This window comes from Alligator mississippiensis, chromosome 11, assembly GCF_030867095.1.
Source record: "Alligator mississippiensis isolate rAllMis1 chromosome 11, rAllMis1, whole genome shotgun sequence".
Classification (NCBI taxonomy): domain Eukaryota; kingdom Metazoa; phylum Chordata; order Crocodylia; family Alligatoridae; genus Alligator; species Alligator mississippiensis.
Genome location: NC_081834.1, coordinates 38,627,819 through 38,640,717, shown reverse-complemented (window position 1 = coordinate 38,640,717; position 12,899 = coordinate 38,627,819). Strand labels below are relative to the sequence as shown.

Below are 12,899 nucleotides of genomic sequence, written 5' to 3'. Positions count from 1 at the left end.
AGACTGAGTTAATTATTGGTGCATCAAACACCAGTATTCAGCATATTTATTACTGTATTATTGATAGAGACCTACAGAAATCATGATTTCACAGAAGTGGGCAGTGCCCACGAAATCCACAGGGAAAAAAAAACTTACTGAAAATAAAATTCTGGCTCCCAGAGGGGGCTCACTGAGGTGGGCAGCAGGCTGCCAGCTTGATGGCTGCTACCCCTTGCCACTGACTGGCTGTGAGGGCGGCCTGTTATGTGGCCCTGCCCCTCTCCAGCAATCAGCAGGGAGAGGCAGGGCTACATGACAGGCTGCTCTCACAACCAATCAGTGGTGAGGGACAAACCACTAGGATCCTTTGGCCAATCAGAAGTATGGGGTGGAGGGGAGGGGTGCACCATGCTCTTCCTGCAAAATGGCTGCCAGAATCCAAGTTCTGCCCACGAAATTGGCAGGCAGCCACCTCGAATTAGGCAGGTCCCTAGTGACTGACTTCATTTGCGCTGTGTTGATTTACACCACTCCAACTGGGTCCTAGTCTCTTCTTTCCTTTTTTTGAACAAAGATTTTGTTATAATGATTCCTTGAAGAAAATGTAATGATTAGCATTACATTACAGCTGTCCCTTTTGTAGAGTTTACTCTACTACAGTACAGCTGAAGTCAAAGTCTCTCTACTATCTTATTTATTGTAAGCACCTGTTGCATCTCTGATACATGCCAGTTTTAGCATTAATTTAATATTCCATATCCTGCAGCTAGGAAATGAAGCTTTTTGCAGGAAACTGGGAAAAGATCCTAGAAGTCCTTTTTTTTAAGGGATGGAATCTGTTGCTCTAATTCACCTATATTTTTTATAAAAGACTCCAGCAAATTAAAACGTGAGGGCATGGATATTGGGGCTACATGCACAACCAGGGACAGAAGTGAGGAAAAGGGTGTTCGATTTGTCACAACCTGTTCTATACCCCCCAGCCCCACATAGGCATAACTGAAAAGCTTCACTTTATAGTAGGGTGTCAAAGACACACAGCCCATGAGCCAGATTCAGCCCACAGAGCCCTCTTATCTGGCCCTGGTGCTGTCCCTGGGTCTCACAGTTCACTCATGTGGCACGCATCGGACTGGCCCCGCATGTATGTCCTCAAACCAATACATGCAACACTGGCTCCAGCTGGCTCAGGATCTGTGGTGCATGTGGATCACCTGGACTAGCTGGAATGGGTACTGGATCTGGCATGCTGGGGGTGGGGGGAGCGGGGCCATGAGTGCCCCATATGCCAAATCCAGCACCCACTCTGGCTGGTCGCGCATGGCTTGTGTCCCAAACTCTAGCTGGTTGCATATGACTGGCATCAAAGCAATCAGAGCAGGCACTGGATCTGGCATGGCGTAGGGAAGGTGGTCCATGAGCCTGATACAGCCTGCAGGTCTGAATGTGTTGGACACCCCTGCTTTAGAGTGCAGAATGAATGAAAAATCATTAGAAAAGTCTTATATCATCATCAAAAAGCATCCCCTCAACCCTCTTGGCATTATTCTGGTTACAGGCATACAGCCACTTACAAAAGCTTGCAGATATATTTGTTCACCCACTCAGATTCAAACTTATCCTTGGATCTGTCCACTGCCTTACTCATGGGTTTGGGCTGCAATTTCTTACAGATGTTAGCAGTTGCATACAGTTTTTAAAGGCACCCAAACCAGCCTGTGGCTTTGATTACTGGCATCTTTTATCTCCTGCTCTGACTAATGACATTAGAAAACACTGTTTTACTGTTTAAATCTCTTCTCAGCATGTTATATGTCGCATACTAAGCAAAAGAGGAGGCCTTAGTCTGCAGTTCTTTGAAGAGAAAAACCATTCATTAAGCTTTCAACAGTTGAAATCCTGTTAGATTTTGAGTTAACATTTATTAAGAACGGCTGCTTTTTAGATGATAGTTTATTAGAGGTAGCTGCTGGCAGAGTATTCAGCAGCGTAAACATCCATGTGTCTTAGTCACTGCAGCTGAAAGCAGGGGCAAGCCAGGCTTCTCTGCAGCCAGGTGAAAGGGAAGTTCAAATTAGATGGCTGTCAGCAAGGAATGGCTTCTTTTCTCTAGTAGGCACATGAGGTTGTAAGCTTTAAAGGAAACGTCATTGATGTTTAACAGATCTGGATATTTATTACTTCAGCATAACTTATCAAAATAGAACTAGTTAGGTCAGGGGTTTTCAGCCAGGAGTACGCGTAGACTGTCATGGGAGTCCTTTGCGTATGAAAGACCCCGGGGGGTATGCAGCAGCAGCGTGAAGCCGCCGGCACTTCCGGGACCCCCTCTCCTGCTCATCAACCAGCTACCAAGGGTACCCCCGATCAAAAAAGATTGAAAACCCCTGAGTTAGGTTAAGTAATCAGCACACAGGGCTCCTGTTTCTGAATGCAAATGCTCTTTCGTGCAGCTAATAGTGGCAGAATTGAGTTTACTCACTGTTACAACCACCTACTTCTTGGTGATCTGGCTATGATGAACTTACCTCTTCGGGCATGCCTTTTTATACCTTTCCTTTCCCAGCATGCTTACCTGACAGCTGGCCCTTTAAATTTGGGACAGGCAACCAGCCACAGCCCTTTGGTGTTCATTTTCTATCTGGTTGCTATGGGCTGCAATTTCTTCCCTACAAACTTTTAAGCAGGTTTTTTTAGGTGTCTTCCACACAGAACGGGAAGAGAACCTATCTGTGTGCTGTAGGAGCTCTTGGTATAATTTACAATACAAGTGCCAACATTGCCATTTCCTCCTATGTCATTCCTTGTTAAGAGCTAAATTTCCATATGCTTCCATATACTTCCCCAGCCTTACAACTTCCCTCTGATTCCTGTCCTCCCACTCCTGTCTCACCCCACCCCCCAAACACTGTGAAGCACTGAGCTTTCTTATCAGGGGAAAGATGATGTGTGAAAAGATGCATTTAAAAAAAAAATCGTGTAATTTATAACTAGTATAGGAATGAAAATTTTACAAACAGAGCAAAAGTATGACCTATGATCATGCCAAATAAAGCAACACTGAGAGAGACTGTTAAGTGAAGTACACGTGCAGTAGGAAGCAGTGCTGGTGGTTCAGTAGGTGGTACCCTTCTTGATGAATTGAGTAGGAATCCCTCTTATTTATGGTGTTGATAGCACTGTACTGCTCTCTGGGTGAACTGTAAAACCCAATTTATTCACAGTCATTAAAGACACTGTGGCATTTTAACAAGAGCCTGGGAAGCAGCTTCATATTTTGGATAAAATCTATTTTGCAACTGTACAAAGCCACATAAATAACCATGATTTTAACATTTTTCTAGTATAATTACATTGGGCTTAACTAAAATGCCCCCTGTTGCTTTAACTGGATAGTCTTCACCTCATCATAAATGTATGTAGTATCGCATCTCCTGTTAACTTGAGTTGACCTTCTGAAAGCTACTATGCCTTTAAATTGTATAAAAAACATGATCTAATCTAGTATATTATAGAGATGATAATATATTGTTGAGATAACAGTTGCTTAGGTAAACTAGTATTTGAAAAATAGATTATTATCTTTTTTTCTCTCTCACTGTACTTCACCCCTGTATAAACACACACACACACACTCTTTTTTGGTATCCCTATTAAATTACCACATATTGAAGGAAGACTATAATCTATACAAGTATTGAACCATTTGAAATATATATATAATAGAAGAACATTTCAGATTCATTTCAAAGTTGGCTCAGTGATCAAATGATTTAAAAAAGATGTGGAATATTTAAGGCTGAGAGATTAATTTAGTTTATGAAAGAATTAAAAATATGAAAAACTTTTATTAAAATCTCAACGTGGCATCTCTAAAAAATTAGGCCTGGCATTTTTTGTGCATTAATATTCGGTGTTAGTTTCACATACATGCAAACATATAGGCATTAAAATTGCTGCAGGAAGATGTAATGAATTCAGTAAACAATCTATTGAGAATCTCAAGGAAAATTTTAATTCTTGCCACCCGAGTTCTCCGATTCTCCATAATGGACAAATAATATTTTTTGTTGCTTGTTTCTTACCCCATTTAACATTATTTTCCTAAATCAATACAGAACAAGACCACTATGCAAGGCTTGAGATCACTCTAAAATGGACACACCTTTTCCTGCTACTAGAAAACTAGAAAGAGCTGTGAATTAAGAACAATATAGAAATCTAATTTTGCTCTTTGCTAAGCACCTCATAATGTCTATCCAAAGGTTTTTAAATGAGCTAATGAGCCAGGGATTTATAAGTGTGTACTTAAAATGGTGGTAGCTCTGGCAAACTGGAAACAAATGCAAAAACAGCAAGACTGTTCTCTTTCTTTGAGGGATGAAGTGATTTTGATGAAAGTCCATTTGTCTGATGTGTAATCTCTTCCTGTTTTGTACTTAGTCACCTGGAAGTGGGTTTCTCAGCTTTATATGGATACAGAAGCTATTTCCTGCAATCTGGGATTTGTTTGGCACTGAGTCAGCAGAAATGCTGAGAAACCCACCGGGATTAAAGGCTTGACATAGAAAGGCAAGAGTAAAAATGTCATTTCAGCAGGCTTTACTGGCAGCACACCAAGAAGCATAGGGCTCATGCACAGTGTACCTAAAAATCACTGAAAATTACTCTTGGGAGGGGGAGTTTGGATCAAGACTCATTAGCATCTAATTAACATTAATTACAGTGATTGATAATTCTGTTGCAAAACAGATTTTCTGGGAAAACACTTGATAAACTGAACTACTGGTAAAGACAGTACCACTTTAACTGGCACTCAGAAAATGTGTGTGCGTTTCTGAACTTAGCATATTGACAAAAATGGAAATGAACTGTAGTTTCCAGAACTGGTCCTATTGTTGTCATTAATTTTTTAATTAACTGAGGAGTGCTCATGTGATTTCAGCCTTTGTAAATCATCTCCTTTTTCCCATTTCTACAGGGGATTTTTCCCCCCTGCCAGGAGAAAAGCCCCTGGCTAGGTACTGACCTTAGAGAAACTGTAAGAACTCTTTCCACTTCAATCTTCCTCTTTAACACCTCTTTCACCAGGCCCCTCTCTGGACCTTGCTTCACTTTTTCACGACCAATTAAGTATATGCACTTTGGAGTGAGGACAAGGTCTCGCTTCACACCCTGAAATGTAAAAAATAAATTTGTGGTACTAACAAAATGTGGAGGCACCTGTGATCATTTAATGAGAAACACAAAGATGCTCCATAGGCATATAACATACAGGCAACCCCCACTTAATGTGGTTTCAATTAGCGCTTTTTCACTATAGCGCTCATTTAAAATTGATACCTGATTTCACTGAGCGCTCAGCCACTTTTGCTATAGCACTCAGTGGAATCAGCAAGTTTTGGCGAGAAGGCGGGGAGAAGCAGCAGTGGCGGCAGCAGCAAGTGTGTTGAGTGGCAGCGGGTGGGGGTGGAGGGTGGGGAGAATCCAGGCATGGCTGGTGAACACAGACTGGGGGGGGCAGTGGAGCATCCCATGGAGGGGGTGCGGTTTTGCAGCTGGCCGGGAGCAGGGTGGGGTTTACAGCCAGCCAGGCATGTAGTGGGGAGGCTGCAAACCCCCCTGCTCCCGGCCGTCTGCAAATATCCACACCGCTCCTGTGGGATGCTCTGCCGCCTGAGTTCACCAGTCGAAGCGGTGGAGATGGTGAGGAGCGCGGGGCCTGCACCAGTGCCCAGAGCCAGGGCCAGTGGGGGCCTGCACCCAGGTGGGGCAGCAGGAGTACAGGGCCCAGGGCCAGGGCTGGCAGGGGCCCAGGCCCAGAGTGGGGCAGCAGGAGTGCCAGTGCCCAGGCTGGCACATGGGGTCAGAGTGGCCGGTGGGCAGGCGGGTGGGCAGAAGCGGCAGCAGTGAGAAGCAGCGAGTGGTGGGGACAGGCATCAACGCAGGGTCTGCATCAGTGCCCGTGGCCAGGGCCAGCAGGGGCCCAAGGCAGGGTAGCAGGAGTGCAGGCCCGGGCTGGCACATGGGATGTTCCATTAAAGCACACTGGACGTTCCATTAATGGGTAGCTCCAAAAAGACACGGCTGGACTCGTGATCACTGGGTTTTTCCCTAATCATACCTTAAATCGTCTGTCATATTTTGTGACAGTATCAGCAAAATCAATCTTTTCTCTCTTGCCCACAAACTGGCGTAGCTCTGGATGCTCTTCCATGCCTATGTAGTCCCCAATAAAGTTCCTGTTAATGCTGTTTCGCCTTCTTTCTTTCTTGTTCACCAACAGATCTGAGGCTTGAATACCCAAAGTAGTCATTAGTTAGTGGTATTTACTAAAGAAAGAGCTAAAAGGACTTTATATTAAGTTTCAAATTAGGAGGAAATAAAAACAAAAATATTTGTCTGAAAGAAGGGGGCAAAAATATAAGTTTCCCTGCTAATCCTTTCTACTGGCTGGGATGCACTTTCAGTCAGGCCTATTAAAACATACTGATGTCTGTCTAATAGAAATGAAATGAAAGCACTTCCAGAATTGGGGAAGCTCTGGGATAAATCTAAACTCTGATTAATGAGGACAATAGATATGTTTGAAACTGGTGGGGTTTTAAGTGGGGGGGGGGGAGACAGACATTTCTAATTTAACACAAATGGTTAATAGTACATGAATCCAATCCCTTGAGTGTTGCAGTAGTCAAGACCAAAGGAGCCATTAAAGGCCTGAACATACTCAAACACATGATTTGGGACTCTCTGACAAAATAGCTCTAAAAAAGCATGCAACTGTTGTGTTTAGCAATATTTTCCCCTGGAATACACGATAACAATGCCAACACCAGAGTACTATTCAAAGTCCTTTGCTGCCATAAGAGGTTTGTCTTGTAATAAGCATTCAGACTTAAGAGTGTGTCATTTCCCTAGAAGGCAATTAAGCATGACAGCTATAATGCTGAATTTGTACTAGCCCCAGGCTACCCAGGTTCTGTTTAACTCATGGGAAGCTGCTTTTCCCTCTTCCCTTCAAAATGCTAGTTAACATTTGTCCCCCAGCCCTTCAACTGGCTAGCAGAATGCGCTTCTTCTTAAGTCCAAGCTTGTACTGCAGTGCAATTGCTTGCACTGCAGATGGGAGGCATTTCTCTTGTTCTTTTTGTTTTATTTCTGTCTTTGAAAAAATTCATTTAGTTCTCGCAGCATTACCTACCTTCTTCTCTCATCTGTACATATTTTTTCTTGGCTGCATATTTCCGCCAGGCCTTCTGGATTGCCCGAGCATATCCATCATACTTCCGCTCTCTCATCTCTTCCAACAAAAATAGCTGCATGTAGGGAGGTAAAATAAGCCAAACAGTTTGAGGATTAAGATTGCTTGGAAAAAGCCATGTTTTACTTTTAACCAACCATCTATTTGCTTCACTCTAGAACAGGGGTAGGTAACCCCTGGCATGGGTGCCAGAGCATGACATGCAAAGACATTTTGCTTGGTACATGTGCCTCAGGTTGGACAGGAGGGAAGAGGCTGGAGCTATGTTCCCACAACAAGGATTAGGCCCCCTCATGGCTCCTCTTCTGTCTGCCCCTGGCATGCCATCATGTTACAAGTTGAGGTTGCAGGTGTTTGTGGCACTCTGCCCAAAAACCTTGCTGACCCCTGCTCTAGCACAAAGACTGCCTTACATGCAGGAGGTACTACAAGGTGGCTAGATACCATCTCCTGCCCAAACATAGCTTCTAAAAGATCTGGAACCAAAATTGAGGAATTAACTATAGAAATCATGACATATTTTTATTGATATAATTGTGTTAGGTACAGATATTTCAATTTTCTAATAAATATACTGGAGGCTGTTGCCAAACCCAAGTACATTCCTCTTGCAAAACTGTTAAAATCCATAAGTGGGTCATGAATTCCTGTAGAAAACATGGAAAGCTCCTTCTAGGATTCTGCATGAAGACACCATATCTCATGTGTTTTACTGGTCACAGAGTCCTATACGTAGTTGCTCAATTTTGACCAGAGACTGCCCAATAACTATCATGGCAGATTTATAACTAAACTTCATAACGTACAGGATTGATACATTCAAAGATGGTCTAGTCTGACAGCATTAAATCATGCTATATGCAGACAAAACCATGTTTAGAACCAGTTGTGGTGCTGCTACAACATTATTTAAAAGTTACAATGTAGACAGGGACCTGCATTTTAAAAAACATTCCCTTAACAAAAATAGCTGTGGCACAACAGCATATATTCTAGCAGGGCCCAGGGATGCCTACAAGCATGCATCAGATTATCTAATGTAACAAATGAGGGGGTAGAAAAATGCAAGTGAAGCTGACTCAGCACAATACCCCGCCATGTAGATGAACAAACTGAAGATGTAAATACTCTTCTTTCACAAGCTTCTTTCTGTTTTAGTCATCTGAAAAGCTACATGTAAAAAGTTGCTCAAATTTTTCATGCAGAAAGGGTGTTTCCAATTTTGTCTCCCCTTCAAAGCACAGCATCTGAACTCCAGGGTAGGTGTGGAAGTACCTAGCCATGATTTACAAGCTAAATCCTGAGATTTTAAGAAAGAATCCAGAGTGTCAGAAACATCCTGGCCTGTTATACTCTTTTTGACTTCTTGGCAACAGAAGAATTGTTCTTTTATTTTTCTCTCTGGTCAAAAAATCAGTAAAAGCTAAGAGCTGGCATTTTCCACACAGTGCTTTGAGTCTAACAAGGTTGAGAACCACTGATGTAGCAGGTCAGATTTAGGTGATCAGAACAGTAATTTCTGGTCTCAAATGTATGCATATTATAGGAACTCTGGCAGAAAAGAAAAAAAAAAATTCTGGTATGAAAAGCTCTACAGCTTATCTAGCCAGTCTAGTAACTTTCATATCTGGGTAAAAAAAAGAAAGGATTGACATTAGGAACACATACTTTATATTTTACTTGCCAGATTTAAGATTTGACCTGCTGCTTCCACTGCTGACACAGAGCCAAGTTCACAGCTTGACTCCAAGCACAGATATGGACAGCAGTATGTGTGTCAAGATACAATGTAATTGGGTAACCCTCAACTATTCATTAGATTTAAACCTGATTGGGACCGTTACAGCCATATCAGGATAATGTCAAGGGGTTCTCCAGGTGATGACAATCAATAAAGTACATTTTAAATGTTAAAACTTCCCCTCTCCCACAAACTTCTGCTGTGCAACAAGAGAAGATATGCTGGGAATTAAAAATTGGCTATGCCTCCCTAGTGTTTCTATATTGAGGACTCTGTGTTTGTGTGCATGTACTGAAATGGGCATGGGAAGAAAAGGGTATTTTTTCTACTGAAATGTAGAACTTAAGTCAGTCAATGTGGAGATTAGATACAAAAATTTAATATTGAAAAATTACCACAAGCCTTTTAGAAACTGGCTTTACTTCTGTGTGTTGACTATCTAGTATCTCAAAGCCATGCACAGAATGATAAAACCTATGCAAACATGTATGTAAAACCCCAATGCCATAAGAACATCCTCCCTATAATCAACTATTTTAGTACTGGATACCACCCACAAACATAAAACAATCCTCCTCACTCAATTCTAAAAGTATAGGATATACACGCTGACATTGATTTGAATATTTTGATAAAAAATGTGAGAAACTGGGTCTCTCCTTTGTTATCCCCACATAAAGAACCTGATGTAATCTCCTCAACTACTGCTTCATATTTTTAGTGAAAGCTTGTTGCAATTTTTTCAGTGAAATGCTGCTTAGAAGTAAAATACCAGTTTGACCAACTGAAAACCTAATGGCAATGTGTTACTTTCACTGAAACTTCTGGTAAAGGTTTTCAGGGTGTTAGGGCCTCTGACCAATCAGGCCTGGCTGGGCCAAGCTCTTGAGCTTTCACTTCTGACCTTGATCCTGGCCTAATGCGACTTCCCACTCAGCCCTTTTAAGCACACCTGCAGTCTCAGCCTTGTGTTCACTACTGTATCCGATTCCCCTGCATCCTGACTCGCCTTTGGCTTTGGTTTTCACTGTCCTGATCTTGGATCTTCCCTGGAACTCGGCACCCAGCTTTCTGATTCTTCTGGGTTCTGCCCTTAGCTTGCACCTTGTACTATGTCTCTCATAGCTCCCTCTCGGCTCTCTGGGGACCTGGTCCCGCATTTCATGCTCCATTGATCCAGACATCAACCTGATGCCCCAGTAACTGTACCCTCACCTAGCTGACCTCCTGGTTCCCTCCAGGGCCTTCCCCCAGGCCAGCTGCCTATGCCCCAGTCGAACCTTTACACTGGGCCAGGATAAATATATATATATACACACACATATACACACACTGTATAAAAGCACCCAGTGAGATTCTTGATAGTGGGCTCAAGAAGTGAAAGAAATACTAGCTCTTATCACTTCAAATTCACATACTTGGTTTTATTAGTATTTGCATTAGAACAGTTTCTGTAACTGCGATAGGATAGACTATATTTCAGTGCATCAGTATATGGCACTCCAATTTTTGTTTAAAGGATTGTTATTTTTGTAAGAGAACTCTTTCCTCCTTTCTTAGTATGACTGTCAGCAGCCCCCGCATCGAGCTAACTTTGAGATCAATTCACAACTGTATTGTCCATTTGATGGTTACTATATCTTGCTAGAGTGTTATACTACCACAGGCAGTTTTTTTCAAGCTGCCAAAAAGACATCACTGAAAAACAATGTAAACAATATTATCTGTTTTAGTCACCTAAAAAGCTACATGTAAAAGGTTCCTTAAATTTTTCATGCAGAAAGGGTGCAGATCAGAAAGGATTTGCTTTAGAAAGCCCCCCTCTTTTTTTTCAATTTACCACCTAAAATCCTGTAAAGACTTAGAAATGCTATGTAAAAATAGTGTCATACATAGATTTGAAGTAAAAGGAAACTTAATCTAGTAAAAACAACTTTCACAAGGGCCTCCCTTGCCTTTATACATAAAGATGAAGTTATTTATTCAGGTGTGCAATAGAAATATAAACAACCAAAGCCTTCTGCCATACATAAAATCTTACTTCTCAGTTATCTGGTAATCTTCCATATACAGAAAGCTTACATCATTCCCTTCACAAACATGCAAACGTTAGATAGGAATTTTAGCCCTCAGGATCAATCACTAAACTCCAATCAACTGCAGTGGGGGAATGATCAAGCTAGTAGCTAGTGCACTTAAGATTACAGCAACACTACTCATGTTGCCTTTTATTTTTTTTGCTCAGTCCTATGGATTGCAACATATCAAACCAAAACATCCAATCAGCTGTAATTTAAGGCCATCAAAGTCACCCTCTCCCTCATCCAATATAAATATTAAGATTAAAAAATGCTCTCACTATAAAATAAGTTGTGAAGTAAAATTCCCAGAGAAAAGTTATTTAAAAATATATTCATTATGTAGTCAAGTTCTTTCACAATCCCTTAAAGCAAAACAAATTTTATTTCTTCTGTGACATCATAGTATTCTTTTTACTTGGACTACAAAAACCAGAACAAAACAAATATCAAGAGACAGTCTTTAAAGGCTTTCCTTCTTTTAAAAGAAATGTGACCCTAGCAGTATGATGAATTTAATAAAATGAAATTTATAGAATAATGATTTTGGGAAATACAAACCTAGCTGGAAAATGTTTGCTTTCATCCAACCTAGTGGAAAATTAGGATTCTAATTTAAAAAAAAAGTTTCAAATTCTTTGCTAACCACTGTCAAAAACAGTGTGATTCTCCCCCTTCCCCCAACCTCAAAAATTGAGGAGGGTGAATATTTTTCAATATTTTCAACCAACTCTCAAGAATCTTCCATGAATTTCTCCCTCATTATTTCTACTGAATCTTCCAGTAGATATTATGGATATATGACTTAGTTTTAAATCTAAATCAGACTGGACGCCAGTCTAATATAATAAAAAATATAAAGAAACTTTTCCTGGTTAAAGATACACTACACTGTCTCTTTATGTCATTATGTCTGTTTATGTCAGAAAAGTTAATTTCCATGTCCAACAGTTGGCTGGGATGATCTAGTTGGGGATGGTCTTCCTTTGAGCAGGAGGTTGGACTAGATGACCTCCTGAAGTCCCTTCCAACCCTAACTTTCTATGATTGTATGACTGCAAATGAGCTAATACCTTTTTTTGATTTCTAATTTGTGTGTTGGTCAAAATGCAAAGCTATCGTAGTAGTGTAATTCAGTTATGTGACTATGGCCCCTGGCAGATGTTCAACTAAAGGAGCCATGGGATCTGAAGCACAAAACCAACAATTATGCTTCCTGCCATACTACTCATGACAGGAGATGCAACTGTACGACCAGGGATCGGATTCTAATGTGTCATATTGCTGGTGTACGGGGAGCCTGGGATCATGATGTGATTGTGACTTTATACAAACAGTGCATTAAATATCATTTTCCTTTTCAGCTAGTAGGAGTTGAAATCCTTAACGTTCCTGAATAATCAATTTTATCTCATAATATTTTGTGGAAAACATGCAGCTTTTGTTATGACTGCTAAGAACATCCGTAATTTTTTTTCCTTTTACGTGTAAGACAGCAGTCTTTCCACATGATCAGGCATAGCCCACTTACTGTCTGAATTCCTGGTACTTCATACAGCACAAAATGAATGTCTAGACTGAAAAGGAAAATCAATAGAACAATCAATAGGGCAAAGGTTTCTGCTTTTACTTGCATACAGAACTTAAAGTACTACCTGAGCAAAGTAATCTCCGATTTCAAACCTGTCCCCATGCACAGTCATCCATAAAACTTAATCTGCCTCAGGACTGATGATAAATGTGTGGTAGTGAATGAGATACATTTTTCTTAGTTAGATTGAACTTTTCTGAATAATAAACTTAAAAAGAAGAAAAGATTTTTCAATAGGTGTGCACC

At 41.0% G+C, this 12,899-nt stretch overlaps 1 protein-coding gene across 1 annotated transcript in view; it reads right to left on the bottom strand.

The window, feature by feature from the left end:
- MYO1E (myosin IE) overlaps window positions 1–12,899 on the bottom strand; it is a 170,865-nt gene that overhangs the window by 19,392 nt on the left and 138,574 nt on the right. The window contains exons 20-22 of the mRNA XM_059714827.1: window positions 7,184–7,298; window positions 6,107–6,276; window positions 5,012–5,157 (exon numbers count right to left, since the gene is read on the bottom strand). Coding sequence (XP_059570810.1) covers window positions 5,012–5,157; window positions 6,107–6,276; window positions 7,184–7,298 — 431 coding nt within the window. The remainder of the gene's footprint in view (window positions 1–5,011; window positions 5,158–6,106; window positions 6,277–7,183; window positions 7,299–12,899) is intronic.